This window comes from Zea mays, chromosome 7, assembly GCF_902167145.1.
Source record: "Zea mays cultivar B73 chromosome 7, Zm-B73-REFERENCE-NAM-5.0, whole genome shotgun sequence".
NCBI classification, from domain to species: domain Eukaryota; kingdom Viridiplantae; phylum Streptophyta; class Magnoliopsida; order Poales; family Poaceae; genus Zea; species Zea mays.
In genome coordinates, this window is record NC_050102.1 from 181152266 (window position 1) to 181174214 (window position 21949).

At 47.8% G+C, this 21949-nt stretch overlaps 1 protein-coding gene across 1 annotated transcript; it reads right to left on the reverse strand.

Moving 5' to 3' along the window:
- Nucleotides 1-1127: 1127 nt before the first annotated feature.
- On the reverse strand, nt 1128-2738 carry LOC100281899 (anther-specific proline-rich protein APG). The gene is given in 3 exon segments (NM_001154819.1): nt 1128-1599; nt 1687-1942; nt 2029-2738. Coding segments are annotated over 3 exon segments (1116 nt in total). The 5' UTR covers nt 2665-2738; the 3' UTR covers nt 1128-1375.
- Nucleotides 2739-21949: the final 19211 nt, after the last annotated feature.

Consider the following 21949-nt stretch of genomic DNA (forward strand, 5'->3'; position numbering starts at 1 on the left):
GGAGCTAGGTGCTATAGTGTGGAGTCCTAACTAAGTCTTGCCTTGGCGTCTTGGTGTCCGTATGGGTGTCTCTTCTTGTATCTACCCCCTTCATCTAGGGACCGGCCTCCTCATTTTATATGCCAAGGGGAGGTCGACTAGCGGGGGCTTCCACAAGGAGTCACTAGAGGACGGTAAAACTGCGCGTTCTACCATAAAGTGATGCCACATGCACCCGTGGGCCCTGTGGTCGCCTGGTTGTCTTTGTATTATTTATAACAAACAATGCGGGCAGCGTGGGACCCGAGCGCCATCATTCGAGCTATATTGACCCCTGGCCTCCGTAGCCTGGGGCTCGGCGCGGCTTGTCTTGTTATGCCGTGCAAGCAGTCTGTGCACTAAGCCTAGTCCCAATGGGTCATGAGTATGCCATCATTCGAGAGGACTTTGCAGGCATGATGGAAAATCGGCGTATGACGATGTGATAGAGCCTCCACCGGTGTCGAAGCTCAAGGTGGCGGTGATCCATGTTCCTCGACATTGCGAGCCGCTCCTCTAGGGTCCATGCATTGAGGCGCGCTGCTAGGAGAGGAGAGGAAATGGGAGAGGAGAGGAAGAACGAGGACTAACTGTGACTGATGAAGAGGTTTTACATTCGTACCCGGACTAACTGGGACTAACTGTGATTGAGCATTGTGAGGCATCGGAAGAGGAAGAGGTTTTATATTAGTATCGGTTAGTGCCCTCAACCGGTACTAAAATTCTCTGCCTAAAAATACAAGTTCTTTATTGAATATTCAAATGTCCATGTAGCTCCTTTATTGACTATATAGAATATTAATAGATTATTACATATTTTTAATACAAAAAGTGGAAAACATACATCTGAGTTTCTCCATCTTTAGTACCGGTTGTTTGTTCAGAACCAGTACGAAAGAAATCTGTGATTTTCGCGCTGGCTTGAGAATCTTGAGTAGTGGTTTGTATCTTGAACGACCCGGACTAAAGATTTAATATTAGTATATCAGTTTGTCTCCTCAACCGGTACTAAAGTCCTCTATATGAACTCCACATTTGAAACTGGTACTGATACTTGTACCGGGTTTGAAACAACCAGAACAAATGTTGATGGATGGAAGTCTTTCTTCTGTGTGTCCTTGGATTCGATGTCTTTAGTTTAATTGTTTGGATACGGTACAAGTTACATACATACGATCGAAATTGCATGCTAAAATTAATTTCCTCGCACCCAAAAATTACAGTTCGCATGCAGTACACACCGCACACGACACAGTTGGCGCTGCACACGCCGGGAACGCGCAAGTGCAAAGGTGGGTCGACGTGGACGGCCGGCCAAATGGCAAATGAAATGGTCGTCCGGACGTCGGACGTGCAGCTAGAGGGAGTAGAGCTTCCTGAGGTTCATGGGGGAGATGTACTTGGAGTCGCCGTCGACGATGTACTTGGCGAGCAGCACGTTGGCGGCCTCGCTTGGGTGGTACGGGTCCCAGAACACGTGCTTGTCCCGGGCGTCGCACAGGCTCGTCGTCGGCCCGCACGGCACCAGCCCGTCGTACGAGCCGCCGTTGCCGCAGCACGCCACGCTGGCCGTCTGGAACCCTGCATCAACCCAAGCTAGCAGATGATGATGCATGCATATATGTGCGTGATCGATGTCGTAATGTAATGCTATATATGCTAGCTGACCGTAGTTGGGGTAGTTGGTGATGAGCTCCATGACGAGGTCGTAGACGTTGGCGAGGCAGAACCTGGCGCCGGGGAGGCCGGCGTTGAGGTCGATGATGAGCTCCCTGAGCCGGGAGTTGTACTGCGCCGCCAGCTGGTTGGGCAGCTTCACGCACTCGTCCTCGCCCACTCGGTTGATGGTCTTCTGGTACGGGATGCAGCCCAGCGGCCCCACGTTGGCCACCACGAACTTGCGCGCGTCCAGCGTGTACAGCCTCTGCATGCATCAATATATATGCATGACATGAGCACTCGACCGCATGCAATTGCCATGCATGCATGCATGTACGTATAGTCGTATACCGTGAGCTGGTCCCGGAGGTGGAAGATGAGGTCGTCGACGAAGGCGTCAGGCGACTCGCGGATCCTCGTGCCCGTGGACAGCACGGGCATGAGGTAGTTGTTGAGGAAGTCGTTGGATCCGACGGTGACGGAGAAGATGGCCTTCCTCCTCAAAAACTCGCGGGCCCTGTCCCTGCCCAGCAGCGCGTCCAGCTGCCCCCTCGTGACGTTGAAGTAGTCCACCTGGACGTCCATCCCGATGCGGTTCACGAACACCTTCCCCGTGGCGTTCAGGATCCCGCCGCCGCCCGACGCGTAGTTGACGCCGTTCAGGATGGCTCCGCCCGTCGCGTTGGGCGCCAGGAACGGCGGCGAGTAGTCCGCCTGCCCCAGCATCTCGCCGATGATGTCCGCGATGGTCCGCCCGTTCGTGAACCGCCCCGTGGGCGCCCCGCCCGACGCCGCGAAGTCGATGCCGTTCGGGGTCATGTTGGCCCGGGACAGCGTCGGGATGTAGTTGTTGTTGCCGGCGTCCACCAGCGAGTCCCCGAAGATGAAGGACGCCCCGCCGCCGAACTCGTCCACCACCTCCGCTCCCGCCGCCAAGGTCACGCAGAGCACCGCCACGGCGGCCAGCGCCGCCGCCAGCCGACCCATGCTAGCTAGCTAGCTAGTTTCTGGCGGTGGACACTAGCTGCTTGCAGGCAGCCCAGCAGGGTACTGCTTGTGCTGAGCGCGGTATGTGAGTATATATAATTATATATAGCAGGCAGACAACGATGACCTCCTATAGCTGGTGCTGCTGCTGCTGCCGTCAGTCCGAGATCGAGGTCGAGGTCTCCATGGAAATAAGAGTTGGCTAGCATATGGTTTCATATGGGAGGGGAGACTGAGGGAGTGTTGGGGTGCAGGTGTTTGGTCGCCGACGATCGTCTCGTCTGACGGTGGTTGTGGTCTAGTAACATCTAAGCAAGTCAGTCAGTCAGTCAGCTAGATTGAGGGTAGCTAAACCAACAGCTTTCACTTCCTCCGTCCATGTCTTTGTAGCTAGTCGTGTATCCGTGTCTACGCAAGCAAAGCAGAGGGACGTGAGTCAGCAGGGTCGCTGAGATTTGGCGCCCGAGAAACGCCTTCCTCTGCTCGGGTGGTTAGTTTAGGTGGCAGTTAGTTTAGGTGGCCGCCTGAAACAACCCAACAGGCCAGGCCCCAGGCAGGGCTCCACGTCCACCGGCGTGTGCATGCTGGCTCATGGCTGCTGAGGCCTCTTGTTTCCTTGGACTAGAGCTGAGCTTGTACGTCCGGTCGTTTCTCGATATTAAGTGTGTTTGGTTTGGTTTATAATCCGTTTATAGATGAAAATAAACGAGAATCCTATCAAACACATATACTATTTTCGCTTCTCATATAACTGACCGTTCACTTGTCGAACGAAAAAGCGAGAATCGAATAATCACAAGAATCTTTTGAGTTTTCTAGAATCTGAATGTGGTGGAGAGAAGCGAAACTAAATTGGACCTAATTAGACCAGCTCCAACTCGTATGATATCGACCAGTTGTGCGGGTTGGACGTCGGTCGATGTATAGATGACCAATAAGCACGAGACCCGTGAGCCCAGCACGAAGCCCGCTTTTTGGGTCCGGTCCGAGCCCGGCACGGTACGAATAAGCGGGCGAGCTTGGACAGAAAACTAGGCACGGCGGGCTAGCCCGACACGGCCCGTTTACCTCTAAGCCCGTTAAGCCCGTTTTTTTACACTAAAACGTGCTTATCGGCCCGTTTTTTTCTGCTAAACGGGTCGGCCCGGCCCGTTTAGGCCCGCTGCGGGCTGGGCTTGGACAGAAAATTGAGCCCGCGGGCTCAGCAGGCCCGGCCCGGTTTTCGGCCGGGCTTCACCGGGCCCGGGCCGGGCCGGGCGGCCCGTTTGGCCATCTCTAGGTCGATGTCGACCGGATTGGTCGGTCGATTGGTTCATCGATCGATCGGCTGAACCAACTGACATTGAAGTCGGGCCGATCGGTATCGACCAAATTGGCACTGGTAATGGCCGCTTGGCAGGTTCATTGATCGCCTAGCTAAACCAACTAACGTTGCAGTCGGGCTAGTCGGTACCGATCAAATTAGCACCGGTAATAGCCACTTGGTAGGTTCATTGATCGCCCGGCTAAACTAACCAACGTTGCAGTCGGACTGGTCGATACCAACCATATTAGAGCCGGCAAACCTCCACCGACTTGCTCAATGACCAGTCTCCACAACTTAGCGACACCCCTACTAGTGTTGGGAGGTCTTCTTCGAGTGGCCTTTCTTCAGTGCATCATCACCAAGGGGATGTTAATTTTGGTGTGCATTTTTTTCTTTTGAGGATCTTTATGAAAATGCAGGGGCAAGGCCGAGACAAGAAATACTTTTAGTAGCACATAATCTTTAATCTGGTATTTCTGTGTCATAGGATGATCAAGTTTGCGGGGAAGAAATTGCAGAAGAAAACGTCTCAAAGGAAATCTCGCTGGTGAAGAGTAGTAGAAAATTCTAAGTAACCAATTATTGGAACACCTTCTAAAGAAGATTTCTAGTATTTATGTGTTACGTGAAACGGCGTCAGCCGCCTGACTTGTTTTCTAGACGATTTGAATTGCTTATTGAATACTTGTGTCTGTTCAGTAGCCGTGGAAGGAGATGAGCAGTTGTCTTCTTCCTCTATAAATAGAGTGCTTGCTTCTCTGGCGTCTTCACACATTTCTCTGCCGCTTGTTGCTTGCTCTCCTCTTTTCTCTTCTCTTCTACTCCATCATGGGCAAGAGCAAAAAGAGTGGAAGTTCGTCGCACCATTCCGGCGACAAGCGGAAGCGTGAGCCGACCCCTCCCTCTGAGGATTTCGGTGATTCCGAGTATTCGGAGGAGGAGTCTTCCTCCGAGTCCGAGGGGTCGCCAGTCTACACCTCACCCCCGGCATCGTCCGATGACTCGGACGATTCCTAGGGGATCGCCGCCGAGGTGTGGATATATATCCGGGCTGTCGAGCGCTCCGGGCTCGAGGGTTCGGATGAGTCGGAGGTCTCCTCGGACGAGGAGAACTCCTCTGACTCGTCCGAGGAGGGGAGCGACGGTGACGGCGACGGCGAGGGCGATGGCGACGACGAAGGCGACGGCAAGGGCGACGACAGCCAGGGTGGCGACGGCAGCAGTAGGGCCAGTGACAAAGCGCCACTCGCTTAAAATATTAGTATAGATAAGTAGTAGTAGAAGTAGTATTAGTATTAGTGGAATAATGTAGTAGTAGTTAGTAGTATAGTGTTGTGTAAGTAGTATAGTAGTGTAGTGTAGTAATGTAATGTGTCGAGAGATGGGAGGAAGACCGGCTCATAATGAGTCGGTCTTTGAATTTGTGAAAGAACTTCTCCCTTTATATAATGAAGAATGTCGGCTCTATGCATATCTTTTGCCTTTCTAATGCCCCTTTATAGTCGATCAACAACTTGTATTTATGCCCGACGCAGCCGTTGTTCTTAGGAGTAATTCTTGAGTAACGACTTGTTATTGTCAGGTCGTAGTTAATTCTGCCTACGTTTTATGTGGAGAAAAAACGGTTGAGTTACTGTTGGTGCCTTCAAAGGCAATATCTGAGTCATGCTAGATCACGTAGGTGTTTTAGAAGTAACAGTCGAGTGGTGCTGGGCCACGTCGACGTTTTAGAAGTAACAGTCGAGTGGTTTTTGGTGACGTCGGCGTTTTAGAGGTAACAGACGAGTGATGCTGGACCACGTTGACATTTTAGAAGTGATAGTCGAGTGGTTTCTGGTGACGTCAGCGTTTTAGAGGCAACAACCGAGTCATGAAATCCTGCTTTTTTCCGAGTGATGACTTAGCGCTTTTAGAAACGGTATCTGACCCGGGAAAACCCTATTTGCATCACGTCGTCACACGCCTCCGCGTCCTGAGCCCTAGCCTTACTTTTTGCCCCTCTGTTTTCCTTTGATTTCGCTTCCGTCCAATTCGCCGATGAGATTGTGATGGCGCCTAAGCGGAAGAACTAGAATTCTGCTACTGCGGTCATTCCTCCTATCGATCCCAACAGCCAATTGCCTTTCGCAGGTAATCATATGTCTGTTGTTTCTGAATCGGATCTTCTCCACCTTGTCGATGTCGAAATTCTTCCACCCAAGGAGCTTTGTTTTTGGAGGATTTGTTGTGGGGTTACTGTCCCGACAAAGGATACCCACGAGTCCGTTGTTTATGTTCCTTTTCTTATTCGTGGTCTTGCCCTTCCCATTTCTCCCTTCTTTCGTGGCCTCCTTGACTTTTACCATCTGAATCTGACTCACCTGAATCCCAACTCTATTATGCAAATTTCTATCTTTGTTCACTTGTGTGAGGCCTACCTTAGAATTCTTCCTCACTTTGGTTTGTGGAAATACTTGTATCACTGTCGTCCTAGGATGGCTGGGGCAGCATCAGCTTGTGGGTGGTGCGAGCTTGGAGATGCGCCGTGGAAGGAAAACAGAGTACCTCGATATCCCACTTAAGGACAGTATTAAAGGATGGCGCTTAGAGTGGTTCATTATGGAAAACCATGGTAACTCCCTCCCCCTCGGTTAGGGAGACAACCGGATGTGTGCACTCTGAGTTGGATTGAGTCTCCTAGCCCTGGAGGTAACGGAGGCCAAGGTTCTGCTTGCTGAAATTTGTTTGCTGAAGGAGAGAGGTCTGACCGCTGAAGCTGTGGTTGCAGACTTTGTGTTTAAGAATATTCAGCCTCTGAAGGACAAAGCATACCCGACTTACTTATACAGCGGTGTCGCCGACTCAACCCAGGTTACCAACAAGAGAATTCCTGCTGTGGATTTGGTGAGCCGACTGAAAATGATTCTTAGGGGCAATGTATCAAATATTGGTGCTCCTGTTGCATATTCTGCCTAGAATCTACCATCTTTCAAGTCCTTTTTCAATTTTGTGTCCAATCCTCCTGATAGTGATAGTGGTTTGGGTCTTAGAGTGCGACCCTCTCTCGAAGAAGTTGAGGTTCTGGTTGCTCCACTTGGTGATCTTCCCAATGATGACAGGCAAGTTCACTTTGAGATGCCTATGAATCCGGGTGATGCAGAGATAAGTGTTATGCTGGACATGCTGGCTAGAAATTCTTCTGACTCGGCCCCTCCTAAGCCAATGGTTGTTGCAACTATCCCAGAGCCTGAAAAAACCATGTATACTTGAAGGCCTGAGGGTACTCGTCTGAAATGTCTCCGCTAGGGCAGTCGTCCAACTGCGCCTGTAGAGGGGAAGAAAAAGAGACGGCTTCGACGAGTGTCGTGTTTGGACCAGGGTGCTGGCCCTTCTGCTCCTGCCGCTGAAGGAGTACCGGTGGAACTCTTTACTGGAGCTGAACCTAATGGCGCTAGAGTTGATCCCAATGGGTGTGACCCTGCCGGAGTTGAACCCAATGGATGTGACCCTGATGATGCTAAACCCAATGGGTGTGACCCCGCCAGAGCTGATCCCAATGGGTGTGACTCTGCGCCGTTTATGGTCCGTATTGTTGACAAGGACGAAGAAGAAGAAGAAGTCCCATTGATTCGGAAGAGCAGTCGATGTTACAGAGTCAATGGGGGGAGTAGCGACATTCCTTCTCCAGCTCTGTCTGCTCTTATTGGTTTGCAAGAATTATCCATAGCAAATTTTGATCAGGCTCTTGAGGATGTTGTTCCTGAAGATCTGCTATCTGAGCCCATTGATGGTGATATGATGGACGTCTGCTCTGACATTCCAAATGTGGGATTAGAGGTATCCCAGGCAGCGTCTCATGCCTTGTCGACCTTGGAGGGCGGTCTTCGGAGCCAAGAGGTTGGTCAAGGTTGTTCAATTCCCATGGAGGTGACTGAAAGTCCTTCAGCCTTAGAGGTGGCTGTTGCAGAGAACCTAGTTCTCAAGGATGGTGCCAGCGGTTGCCCAGCCCCCGAGGGTGTTGCCGGTAATGATCCGGCTCGGGTGGGTAGCACAAGCTGCAACCCAGCCCCCAAGGGTGTTGCCGGTGGCGATCCGGCTCTGATGGGCAGTACGGGCTGCAACCCAGCCCCCGAGGGTGTCCCAGCGGGCTCCCCTTCTCATACCTCCATGGATGTCCACGTCGGATCTTCTCCACCACATTCTGGAGGTGTACTAGCAGTGCATGCTTCAAGTGAGGGAGTCGCCTTAGAGGTCGGCACACTGGATGCTGGAGTTCTGATGCCTGTTAGTAGCGTCGAATTGATCCCTGGTGATGTTCCTTCATCGAGCCATCATCTAGCTTCTCGTGACTTGGGATTTTCGTCGTTCTTCTCTAATCATCAGGTGACTTGGCTTTTCCTGTTCTGGCGATACTCCTGGCAAATTATTGTCTTTGTACTCATTTGTTTGTAATATCAGGATTTGGTTGATGGGATGGCTGGTCAATTGAGATAACAAGGTGCCTCTGTCCCGAAAGGAGCTCTGTCCCTGACGCAGTGGAATCCGTTGCTGCTTCAGAAACAGATATCTGATTTGAAAATGGCAAATGCTGGTTAGTGTCTTTGTTTCTTCCTTGGCTACTTGATTAGTCTGTTTAAAACTGTGTGCTCTTCTTCAACCGTTTTTAATTAGATATGGTCCGGCGGTACTCTGAACTCAAAGAAAAGTATTCTCAAGGTCAGATCGATCTGGCTCGGGTTTCTGCTTCCTTAGATGACGCCCATTCATTGAATTCCTCTCTTAGTGCTCAGCTTGACTCTGAAAGGGCGACTAACGAGGTAAGCTTACTTGACTTTCTCTGCTGTGTTTTTTCTGCTTACTGGATGTTTGAGAGCTGATTCTTGTCTATAGGAGGAAAAACGTGTACTTGCGGCTTCTCGCGATAATCTTGATAGGTTGTATCGTGATGCCAACAATTCTCTAACTATCATGGAGAGGAGCCATCGTTTTACCATGGCAGATTTGGAATACCACCGTCATGAACAGCAAGATTCTCAGGATGAGGTCCTGCGTCTTAGGCAGTTGGTGTCGAGCAAAGATTCTATCATCAAGGATCTGCGTGCCTCCAAGAAATCAGTCGCCCAGGAGCTAGAGGCCGCTTGACTGGCTACCAAAGCTGTAGAAGATAATTCCGTCATTCTGAGGGCCCAGCGCGACAAGGCCATGGACAAAGCCATTCGTGCGGGGCAGATCTTGATGAGGAGGCCAGGCGTGGTTGTTCTTGATGATATAGTTGCCGATATCAAAGCTGCTCCTGACTCCTCGAGTCGCCCTTCTTCATCGGTTGCTCCTGAGAAAAATATTGCCAAGTAGAGATATTGAATACATTCATGATGTATATGTGATCAATGTGCCTGAATACTTTGTTTAGAATGTGTTCTTGGTACTGGATGCTATTTTTTCTGTTGTTTGAATTCAACAGTTGTCACGACTGCAGAAATAAAGTAGTGTGCTGGTTTCCAAATTTCTCCTTATTTCGTAAGGCATAGAGATCGCCCTAAGATGAGTGATCGTAAGCATGTTTATACTAAGTCAAGTGAACATGTGCATGTTGCACCGCCTTAAGTCATTGCTGACTTAAGCCGATTGCTCCGTTAGTAGGGTATAGTGGTCACCCTAAGTTAAGTAAGCGTGAGCATGTCGCACCGTCTTAAGTCACTGCCGACTTAAGCCGATTGCTCCGTTAGTAGGGTATAGTGGTCACCCTAAGTTAAGTAAGCATGAGCATGTTGCACCGTCTTAAGTCCCTATCGACTTAAGCTGATTGCTCCCTTAGTAGGGTATAGTGGTCACCCTAAGTTAAGTAAGCGTGAGCATATTGCACCGTCTTAAGTCACTTCCGACTTAAGTTGATTGCTCCGTTAGTAGGGTATAGTGGTCACCCTAAGTTGAGTGGGCATGCAGATTGATAGTAAGTGGTTCGAGTGCCTTTGAGAATGAAGACTTTTTATTGATGATGTATTTTCTGATTACAGAATACAATGTTGCCCTGATAGCTTTTGAAATCTAGCTAGGGGTAAAACTTCCTGAGGTGCTCTGTATTCCATGAATTCTCTATTTCTGTGCCATCCATTTGAGTAAGCCGGTATGATCCTGGCCGGGTGACTTCTGCTACTACAAATGGCCCTTCCCATAATGGTGACAATTTGTGCCATCCTTCCCTCGTTAGAATTCGGCGAAGGACCAAGTCTCACACTACGAAAGATCGATGTCGAATAGCCTTATCATGATAGCGCCTCAGGGTTTGCTGGTACCTGGCTGACTGAATTACTGTATTCAATCGTTCTTCTTCCAGTACATCAATATCCTCCAACCTGGTAGCCTCTGCCTCGGCTATGTTTTCGAAGACCAATCTTGGTGCTCCAAACCTGAGGTCGGCAGGTAGCACTGCTTCTGAGCCATAGACCATGAAGAAAGGAGTGTTTCCATGCAAGGCTCGGCTAGGTTGAGTTCTTAGGCTCCAAACCACATACGGCAACTCTCTGATCCATTTTCCCGCGAACTTTTCATTCTTGTCGAAGACTTTCTTCCTGAGTGCATCCAATATCATTCCATTAGCCCTTTCTACTTGTCCGTTGGCTCTTGGGTGTGCTACCGACGCATATTTGATCTGGATGCTTCTTTGTTTGCGGAAATCAAAGAATTTCGAGCTAGTGAAATTGGATCCCAAGTCAGTTATAATGTTATTCGGTATCCCGAACCTGAATATTATATCTTGTATGAATTCCACTGCTTTAGCCGAAGTTAGAGAAGCGATGGGTTTGTACTCTATCCATTTAGTGAATTTGTCAATGACAACCAGCACATGAGTGTATCCTCCCTGAGCTTTCTTGAAGGGTCCAATCATGTCCAATCCCCAACACACAAATGGCCATGTTACGGGTATGGTTTGCAGTTGCTGTGCTGGTAAATGCTGCTGCTTTGATAAGTATTGGCAGGCTTCACACCTCTAGACTAACTCGGCTGCATCGTGCTTTGCGGTCGGCCAGTAGAAACCAGATCTAAAAACCTTCATAACCAGTGTTCTGGATGCTGCATGTATTCCACACTGTCCGACATGGACTTCATCTAGTAGTTGTTTCCCAGTAGCCGAAGGAATGTACTTCATGAGGACTCCCGATGCACCTCTTCTATACAGTGTGTCCCCAATGAGGGTGTAGTGTGCTGACTGTCTTGCAATGTGTTCTGCCGCAGCTTTATCATCCGGCTCCTCTTCATTCTTTATATACATAATAATAGGCTCCCTCCAGTCATTAGAGTCTGACTGTGGCTGGCTTAAAACATTGCACTCTTCTACCCGATCTGAGGAAATACTCGGGTGTGGTACCTCTTGGACGAAAATTCCGGGTGGAACCTAAGTCCAACTGGATCCTAGCTTTGACAATGCGTCTGCCGTAGCGTTGTGTTCTCTTTCCACGTGATGGAACTCCAGCCCTTCAAATTTGTCTTCCAGTTTTTGGACGGCTGTGCAATACTTGCCCATGGAGTCATTCGAGCAATCCCATTCTTTATTTATCTGACTTATGACCACCAGTGAATCTCTGTATACCATCAATCTTTTAATGCCCAATGATATAGCAATGTTCAATTCGTGGATCAAAGCTTCATATTCTGCTGCATTATTGGATGCTGGGAATAATAATTGGAAAGCATATTTGAGTTGATCACCTCTAGGAGCAATGAAGAGGATTCCTGCGCCTGCTCCTTACAATTTCAGTGAGCCATCAAAATACATCCGCCATACTTCTGCAGTCTCCGGGTTATCTGGTACTTGTTGCTCGGTCCATTCTGATATGAAGTCAACTAGTGTCTGAGTCTTTATTGCAGTGCGAGGCCGAAACTCGATGTTGTGAGCCCCCAGCTCGCAGGCCCACTTGGCTATTCTTCCAATGGCTTCTTTGTTGTGGAGAATATCCCCTATTGGAAATCCAGTGACTACTATGACTTTGTGGTCATCAAAGTAGTGACGGAGCTTGCGCGTAGTTAGAAGTACTGCATACAATAGTTTTTGAATTTGAGGATACTTCTTCCTTGATGGTCCCAGAACTTCACTGATGAAATAAACTGGGTGCTATACTGGATACTGAAAGGGAAATGTGCCCTTGGGCCATTTCTAAGTATTTTGGTGATTGAGCGCCAACACAAGTGCTTAAGTGTTAATCTATGCCAATTGATGGACAAAGTGCAAATCAAGAGTAAAGGTATGTTTCTAAGACTTAGTACATTGTTTTGGAGACTAATGTATAGTGTCTAAGTGCTAGAGATAGGAAAAGACCAATTTGGAAAAGACTTGGCTATGCAGCCAAAACTCTGCGCAGTCTGGGTGCACCGGACTGTCCGGTGGTGCACCGGACAGTGTCCGGTGCGCCAGACTGGCGACTATCAACTGGCTGCTCTTGGGAAGTGGTTAACGGTGTACGACTATAAATCACCGGACTGTCCGGTGGTGCACCGGACTGTCCGGTGAGCCATTCACAGGCGAAGTCGTCGCTCTCGGAAAGTGATTAACGGCGTATGGCTATAAATCATCGGACTGTCCGGTGGTGCACCGGACTGTCCGGTGAGCCAACGATCGGCCGCGTAATCCGCGCACGACGCGTGGCCGAGCCAACAGTCAGAAGGGGGCACCGGACTGTCCGGTGTGCACCGGACAGTGTCCGGTGCACCAACGGCTCTGAATCTGCAACGGTCGGCTTCGCCAAATAAGGAAAGAGATCCGCACCGGACAATGTCCGGTGGTGCACCGGACTGTCCGGTGCGCCAGGCAACAGAAGGCAAGAATTGCCTTCCTGGAATGCTCTCAACGGCTCCTAGCTGCCTTGGGGCTATAAAAGGGACCCCTAGGCGCATGGAGGAGTACACCAAGCATTCTCTAAGCATTCCTAAGCACCAAGACTTCAATTCCGCACATTTGATTCTTTGTGATAGCAACTAGAGCTCCGTTTGAGTAGAGAACTCTTTGAGTTGTGTTGAGAGCTCGTGTTGTAACTTGTGTGCGTGTGTTGCTCTGATTTTGTGTCTTGTGTGCGTTGCTCATCCCATCCTTACTTCCGTGCTTCTTTGTGAACATCTTTGTAAGGGCGAGAAGCTCCAAGTTGTGGAGATTCCTCGCAAACGGGATATAGTAAAGTGAAAGCAAAACACTGTGGTATTCAAGTAGGTCTTTGGACCGCTTGAGAGGGGTTGAGTGCAACCCTCGTCCATTGGGACGCCACAACGTGGAGTAGGCAAGTATTGGACTTGGCCGAACCACGGGATAAACCATTGTGCCATATCTGTGTTGATCTCTTTGTGGTTATTGTGTGTTGCTAAGACTCCTCTCTAGCCACTTGGCCTTATTGTGCTAACTCCTAATCAAGTTTTTGTGGCACTAAGTTTCAAGTTTTACAAGATCACCTATTCACCCCCCTCTAGGTGCTCTCAATTGGTATCGGAGCGATTCTCTTCAAGAAAGGGACTAATCGCCCGAAGAGATGGATCCTAAGGGCAAGAGGATGGTGGTCAATGATAAGGAGAAGGAGTGCTTCGTCAATGATCCAAAGGATGACAAGCCTACTAACTCGGGGTCGGGCCACAAAAGAAAAGACAGGAAGAAGAAGAAAACGAGGCGCATCAAGGAGATCATCTACTACGACAACAGCGACGAGTCCTCTTCTTCCCAAAAGGACAACGACGACAACGACTACGAGAAAAAGAAAACGGTCAATTCGAACTTTTCTTTTGATTACTCTCGTATTCCGCAAAGTACCAATGCTCATTTACTCTCTATTCCACTTGGTAAACCTCCTCACTTTGATGGAGAGGACTACGGATTTTGGAGTCACAAAATGCGTAGTCACTTGTTCTCTCTCCATCCAAGCATATGGGAGATAGTAGAGAGTGGAATGAAATTTGATAGTACTGATAGTCCCATGTTCATTAATGAGCAAATTCACAAAAATGCACAAGCTACTACTGTTCTTCTAGCTTTATTGTGCAGGGATGAATACCATAAGGTGAGCGGCTTGGATAATGCCAAGCAGATTTGGGACACCCTCAAGATCTCACATGAGGGGAACGACGTCACCATGCTCACCAAAATGGAGTTGGTGGAGGGCGAACTTGGGAGATTCACAATGATCAGGGGCGAGGAGCCAACCCAAACGTACAACCGGCTCAAGACCCTCGTCAACAAAATAAGGAGCTATGGAAGCACACGATGGATGGACCACGACATCGTCTGCCTAATGCTAAGGTCTTTTACTGTCCTCAATCCACATCTTGTGAACAATATTCGTGAGAATCCTAGGTACACCAAGATGTCGCCCGAGGAGATACTTGGAAAGTTCGTAAGCGGGCGGATGATGATCAAGGAGGCTAGATACGTTGATGATGCGTTGAATGGCCCAATCCAAGAGCCTCAAACCATTGCTCTCAAAGCAACGAGGAGCAAGGATGCACTACCTAGCAAGGTGGCACAAGTTGAGGCGGTCGGGCTTAATGATGAAGAAATGGCCCTCATCATCAAGCGGTTCAAGACGGCGCTAAAGGGTCGCAAGGGGCATCCCAACAAGAACAAGACAAAGGGGAAGCGCTCATGCTTCAAATGTGGTAAGATTGGTCATTTTATCGCTAATTGTCCCGATAATGATAGTGACCAGGAACAAGGGAACAAGAGGGGAAAGAAGAAGACTTACAAGAAGGCTAAGGGCGAGGCACACCTTGGCAAGGAGTGGGACTCGGATTGTTCGTCGTCCGACTCCGACAATGAAGGACTCGCCGCCACCGCCTTCAACAAATCGTTCCTCTTCCCCAACGAGCATCACACCTGCCTCATGGCAAGGGAAAAGAAGGTAAGCACTCGTGATACTAGTACTTACGCTTCCTCAAGTGATGAAGAATCTAGCGATGATGAAATAGACTATTCAAGTTTATTCAAGGGCCTAGATAGAACTAAGGTTGATAAGATTAATGAATTAATTGATGCCTTGAATGATAAGAATAGGTTATTAGAAAAGCAAGAGGATCTTTTGTATGAAGAACATGATAAGTTTGTAGAGGCACAAAAATCCCTTGCTTTAGAAATTAAAAGGAATGAAATGCTCTCTTGTGAATTGTCTACATGCCATGACTCTATTTCTAGCTTAAAGAGCACAAATGATGATTTGAATGCTAAGTTAGAAATAGCTAATAAATCAACATCTCGTGTAGAACATGTTGCAATTTGCAATAGGTGTAAAGATTTTAATGTTGATGCTTGTAGTGAACACCTAGTTTCAATTTCTAAATTGAATGATGAAGTGGCTAGTCTTAATGCCCAACTTAAGACTAGCAAAAGTGAATTTGATAAGCTAAAATTTGCAAGGGATGCCTACACGATTGGTAGACACCCCTCAATTAAGGATGGTCTTGGCTTCAATAGGGTAGTCAAGAACTTAACAAGCCATAAGGTTTCCATCTCCGCCAAGGAGAAAGGGAAGGCCCCTATGGCTAGTAGTGCTCAAAATAACCATGCTTTCATGTACCATGACATGAGACATTCTAAGAATGCTTATAGAAGTTATGATAATTTTGATTCTCATGCCATGATTGCTTCTAGTTCTTCTATTATGCATGATAGAAATTTGGCTAGGAAAAATGCTATGCCTAGAAGAAATGTTGTTCATGTTACTAGGAAAGTAAACAATGAACCTTCTACAATTTTTCATACTTGCAATGCTTCCTTTGCTATTTGTAGAAAGGATAAGAAGGTGATTGCTAGAAAGTTAGGGGCAAGATGCAAGGGAGATAAAACTTGCATTTGGGTCCCTAAGACCATTGTGACTAACCTTGTAGGACCCAACAAGAGTTGGGTACCTAAGACCCAAGCCTAAATTTGCCTTGCAGGTTTATGCATCCGGGGGATCAAGCTGGATTATCGACAGCGGATGCACAAACCACATGACGGGGGAGAAGAAGATGTTCTCTTCCTACGTCAAGAACAAAGATTCCCAAGACTCAATCATATTCGGTGACGGGAATCAAGGCAAGGTGAAAGGGTTAGGAAAGATTGCTATTTCATCCGAGCACTCCATTTCTAATGTATTTTTAGTTGAGTCGCTTGGATATAATTTGTTATCTGTTAGTCAATTATGCAATATGGGATATAATTGTTTATTCACAAATGTAGGTGTGTCTATCTTTAGAAGAAGTGATGGTTCATTAGCTTTTAAGGGTGTATTAGACAGCAAACTCTATTTAGTTGATTTTGCAAAAGAGGAGGCCGGTCTAGATGCATGCTTAATTGCTAAGACTAGCATGGGCTGGCTGTGGCATCGCCACTTAGCACATGTGGGGATGAAAAACCTTCACAAGCTTCTAAAGGGAGAACATGTGATAGGTCTAACTAATGTAACTTTCGAAAAAGATAGACCTTGTGCAGCTTGTCAAGCAGGTAAATAGGTGGGAAGCTCTCATCATACCAAAAATGTGATGACCACATCAAGACCTTTGGAGTTGCTTCATATGGACCTCTTTGGACCCGTCGCCTATCTAAGCATAGGAGGAAGTAAGTATGGTCTTGTTATAGTTGATGATTTTTCCAGCTTCACTTGGGTATTCTTTTTGCAGGATAAATCTGAAACCCAAGGGACCCTCAAGCGCTTCCTAAGAAGAGCTCAAAATGAGTTTGAGCTCAAGGTGAAGAAGATAAGGAGCGACAACGGGTCCGAGTTCAAGAACCTTCAAGTGGAGGAGTACCTTGAGGAGGAAGGGATCAAGCACGAGTTCTCCGCTCCCTACACACCACAGCAAAATGGTGTGGTAGAGAGGAAGAACAGGACACTCGTAGACATGGCGAGGACGATGCTTGGAGAGTTCAAGACCCTCGAGCGGTTTTGGTCGGAAGCCGTGAACACGGCTTGCCACGCCATCAACCGGGTCTACCTTCACCGCCTCCTCAAGAAGACTTCATATGAGCTTCTAACCGGTAACAAACCCAATGTGTCTTACTTTCGTGTATTTGGGAGCAAATGCTATATTCTAGTGAAGAAAGGTAGAAATTCTAAGTTTGCTCCCAAAGCTGTAGAAGGGTTTTTGTTAGGTTATGACTCAAATACAAAGGCGTATAGAGTCTTCAACAAATCATCGGGTTTGGTTGAAGTCTCTAGCGACGTTGTATTTGATGAGACTAATGGCTCTCCAAGAGAGCAAGTTGTTGATCTTGATGATGTAGATGAAAGTGACATTCCAACGGCCGCAATACGCACCATGGCGATTGGCGATGTGCGACCACAGGAACTCGAGGAGCAAGATCAACCTTCTTCCTCAACAATGGTGCATCCCCCAACTCAAGACAATGAACAGGTTCATCAAGAGGAGGCATATGATCAAGGGGGAGCACAGGATGTCCAAGTTGAAGAGGAAGAAGTACCTCAGGCCCCTCCAACTCAAGTTCGAGCGACGATTCAAAGGAATCATCCCGTCGACCAAATTTTGGGTGACATTAGCAAGGGAGTAACTACTCGTTCTAGATTAGTTAACTTTTGTGAGCATTACTCCTTTGTCTCTTCTATTGAGCCTTTCAGGGTAGAAGAGGCCTTGCTAGATCCGGACTGGGTGTTGGCCATGCAGGAAGAGCTCAACAACTTCAAGCGTAATGAAGTTTGGACACTGGTGTCGCGTCCTAAGCAAAATGTTGTGGGAACCAAGTGGGTGTTCCGCAACAAACAGGACGAGCATGGGGTGGTGACAAGGAACAAGGCTCGACTTGTGGCAAAAGGTTATGCCCAAGTCGCAGGTTTGGACTTTGAGGAGACTTTTGCTCCTGTTGCTAGGCTAGAGTCCATTCGTATTTTGCTAGCATATGCCGCTCACCATTCTTTCAGGTTGTTCTAAATGGATGTGAAGAGCACTTTCCTTAACGGGCCAATCAAGGAGGAGGTGTACGTGGAGCAACCCCCTGGCTTCGAGGATGAACGGTACCCCGACCACGTATATAAGCTCTCTAAGGCGCTCTATGGACTTAAGCAAGCCCCAAGAGCATGGTATGAATGCCTTAGAGACTTTTTAATTGCTAATGCTTTCAAGGTTGGGAAAGCCGATCCAACCTTATTCACTAAGACTTGTGATGGTGACTTATTCGTGTGCCAAATTTATGTCGATGACATAATATTTGGTTCTACTAACCAAAAGTATTGTGAAGAGTTTAGCAGGGTTATGACTCAAAAGTTTGAGATGTCGATGATGGGCGAGTTGAACTACTTCCTTGGGTTCCAAGTGAAGCAACTCAAGGACGGCACCTTCATATCCCAAACGAAGTACACGCAAGACTTGCTAAAGCGGTTTGGGATGAAGGACGCCAAGCCCGCAAAGACTTCGATCGAAACTGACGGACACGTCGACCTCAACAAAGGAGGTAAGTCCGTTGATCAAAAAGCATCCCGATCCATGATAGGTTCTTTGCTTTATTTATGCGCTAGTAGACCGGATATTATGCTTAGTGTATGCATGTGTGCTAGATTTCAATCCGATCCAAGGGAGTGTCACTTAGTGGCCGTGAAGCGAATTCTTAGATATTTAGTCGCTACGCCTTGCTTCGGGATCTGGTATCCAAAGGGGTCTACCTTTGACTTAATTGGATATTCAGACTCCGATTATGCTGGATGTAAGGTCGATAGGAAAGAGTACATCAGGGACGTGCCAATTCTTAGGAAGGTCACTGGTGTCATGGAGTTCTAAGAAACAAACTTCCGTTGCCCTATCCACCGTTGAGGCCGAGTACGTTGCCGCAGGACAGTGTTGCGCGCAACTACTTTTGATGAGGCAAACCCTCCGGGACTTTGGCTACAATCTGAGCAAAGTCCCACTCCTATGTGATAATGAGAGTGCTATCCGCATAGCGGACAACCCCGTTGAGCACAGCCGCACAAAGCACATTGACATCCGGCATCACTTTTTGAGAGACCACCAGCAAAAGGGAGATATCGAAGTGTTTTATATTAGCACCGAGAACCAGCTAGCCGATATCTTTACCAAGCCTTTAGATGAGAAGACCTTTTGCAGGCTGCGTAGTGAGCTAAATGTCTTAGATTCACGGAACTTGGATTGATTTATAGCATACATGTGTATTATGCTTTGATCATGTTCCCCTATGCATTTTGTTTATTTATGGTGCTCAAGTTGTACAAATGATCCCCGGACCTCACAAGTCCATGTGTGAGTAATGCACATATTTAGGGGGAGATGTGCTACAACTTGACCCTTTGAGACTAACCGTGTGCTTGAGTTTGCTTGATTTAGTCTCAAAGGTGGATTGAAAGGGAAAGGTGGACTTGGACCATGAAAGACTTCCACTGCACTCCGATGAGAGGGTAACTTACTCCAAGTCCATCTCAATATCCTTATTGCCTTGGTACTCTTATTTGAAGACTTTGGTGAGGCAATGGGGTTTAAGGGCCAAGATTGATCCTGTTTTGGTGCTTGATGCCAAAGGGGGAGAAAATAAGGCCAAAGCAATAAATGGATCAGCTACCACTTGAGAAATTTTGAAAATGGTAGAATAGAGCTTTTGGTTTGTCAAAACTCTCTTGTTGTCTCTTTTGTCAAAAGTTGGCCTCTTGTGGGTAGAATAGTTGACTATGGGAAAAAGGGGGAGTTTTTGAAATCTTTGATCAATTTCTCTTGGAACAACTCTCTTTGTGTCTCAACAAGTGTGTTTGACCTTGAGATAGGAAATTGAGGTTGATTTGCAAAATCAAAACCAAGTGGTAGCAAAGAATGATCCAAATATGCTAGATATGAATCAAAACAAATTTGTGTTCTCATTTGCATTGATGTTGCACTTCTTTAGTTGCTTTTTGTTGTGTTGGCATAAATCACCAAAAAGGGGGAGATTGAAAGGGAAATGTGCCCTTGGGCCATTTCTAAGTATTTTGGTGATTGAGTGCCAACACAAGTGCTTAAGTGTTAATCTATGCCAATTGATGGATAAAGTGCAAATCAAGAGTAAAGGTATGTTTCTAAGACTTAGTACATTGTTTTGGAGACTAATGTATTGTGTATAAGTGCTAGAAACAGGAAAAGACCAATTTGGAAAAGACTTGGCTATGCAGCCAAAACTCTGCGCAGTCTGGGTGCACCGGACTGTCCGGTGGTGCACCGGACAGTGTCCGGTGCGCCAGGCTGGCGACTGTCAACTGGCTGCTCTCGGGAAGTGGTTAACGGCGTATGGCTATAAATCACCGGACTGTCCGGTGAGCCATTCACAGGCGAAGTTGTCGCTCTCGAGAAGTGATTAACGGCGTACGGCTATAAATCACCGGACTGTTCGGTGGTGCACCGGACTGTCCGGTGAGCCAACGGTCGGCCGGGCCAACGGTCGGCCGCATAATCCGCGTGCGACACATGGCCAAGCCAACGGTCAGAAGGGGGCACCGGTCTGTCCGGTGTGCACCGAACAGTGTCCAGTGCGCCAACGGCTCTGAATCTGCAACGGTCAGCTTTGCCAAATAAGGAAAGAGATCCGAACCGGACAGTGTCCGGTGGTGCACCGGACTGTCCGGTACGCCAGGCGACAGAAGGCAAGAATTGCCTTCCTGGAATGCTCTCAACGGCTCCTAGCTGCCTTGGGGCTATAGAAGGGACCCCTAGGCGCATGGAGGAGTACACCAAGCATTCTCTAAGCATTCTCTAAGCATTGCTAAGCACCAAGACTTCAATTCCGCGCATTCGATTCTTTGTGATAGCAACTAGAGCTCCGTTTGAGTAGAGAACTCTTTGAGTTGTGTTGAGAGCTCGTGTTGTGACTTGTGTGCGTGTGTTGCTCTGATTTTGTGTCTTGTGTGCGTTGCTCATCCCATCCTTACTTCCGTGCTTCTTTGTGAACATCTTTGTAAGGGCGAGAGGCTCCAAGTTGTGGAGATTCCTCGCAAACGGGATATAGTAAAGTGAAAGCAAAACACCGTGGTATTCAAGTGGGTCTTTGGACCGCTTGAGAGGGGTTGAGTGCAACCCTCATTCGTTGGGACGCCACAACGTGGAGTAGGCAAGTATTGGACTTGGCCGAACCACGGGATAAACCACTGTGCCATCTCTGTGTTGATCTCTTTGTGGTTATTGTGTGTTGCTAAGACTCCTCTCTAGCCACTTGGCCTTATTATGCTAACTCCTAATCAAGTTTTTGTGGCACTAAGTTTCAAGTTTTACAGGATCACCTATTCACCCCCCTCTAGGTGCTCTCAGATACGCGTGCCCTTCCTCTGCCCGCTCGACTACCAACGTGATGCTCACCACGTGAGTCGTGCAAGAGATGTATAATAGCAGATCTTCAGCCGGTTGATTTGGCATAGCTCGACGTGGCGGCTTTAGCACTGGTGGCATGGTCAAGAACCTTTTTAGTGCATCAAGAGCTTCCTGTGATTCTATGGTCCACTGGAACTTGTCCACCTTCTTGAGCAATTTGTAGAATGGCAAGCCTTTTTCTCCTAGTCTTGATATGAATCTGCTCAGAGCTGCCATGCATCCAGTAAGCCTCTGTACTTTTTTCTGTGATCGTGGTGCTTCTATTCTCATGATAGCTTCGATTTTCTCTAGGTTGGCTTCAATTCCTCGGTGGCTGACAATGAATCCTAGCAGCTTCCTAGCTGGCACTCCAAAGACACATTTTTCTGGATTGAGCTTCCACCGATACCGCCTCAGACTGTTGAAGACCAGCTGCAAATCTTCAATGAAGTTTTCTGAGTTTTCTATTTTGATTACCACATCATCAACATAAGCTTCCACTCGCTTGCCCTAGTGATCGGCGAAGCATGTTTGAATAGCTCTCTGGTAAGTCGCTCCAGCGTTTTTGAGGCCGAACGACATGGAGGTATAGCAGAAAGCTCCAAATGGGGTGATGAATGCAGTTTTTTCCTCATCTTCTTTTGTCAGGCTGATCTGGTGATACCCGGAGTAGCAATCCAAGAAGGACAACATAGAACACCCGGCTGTCGAGTCTATCACCTG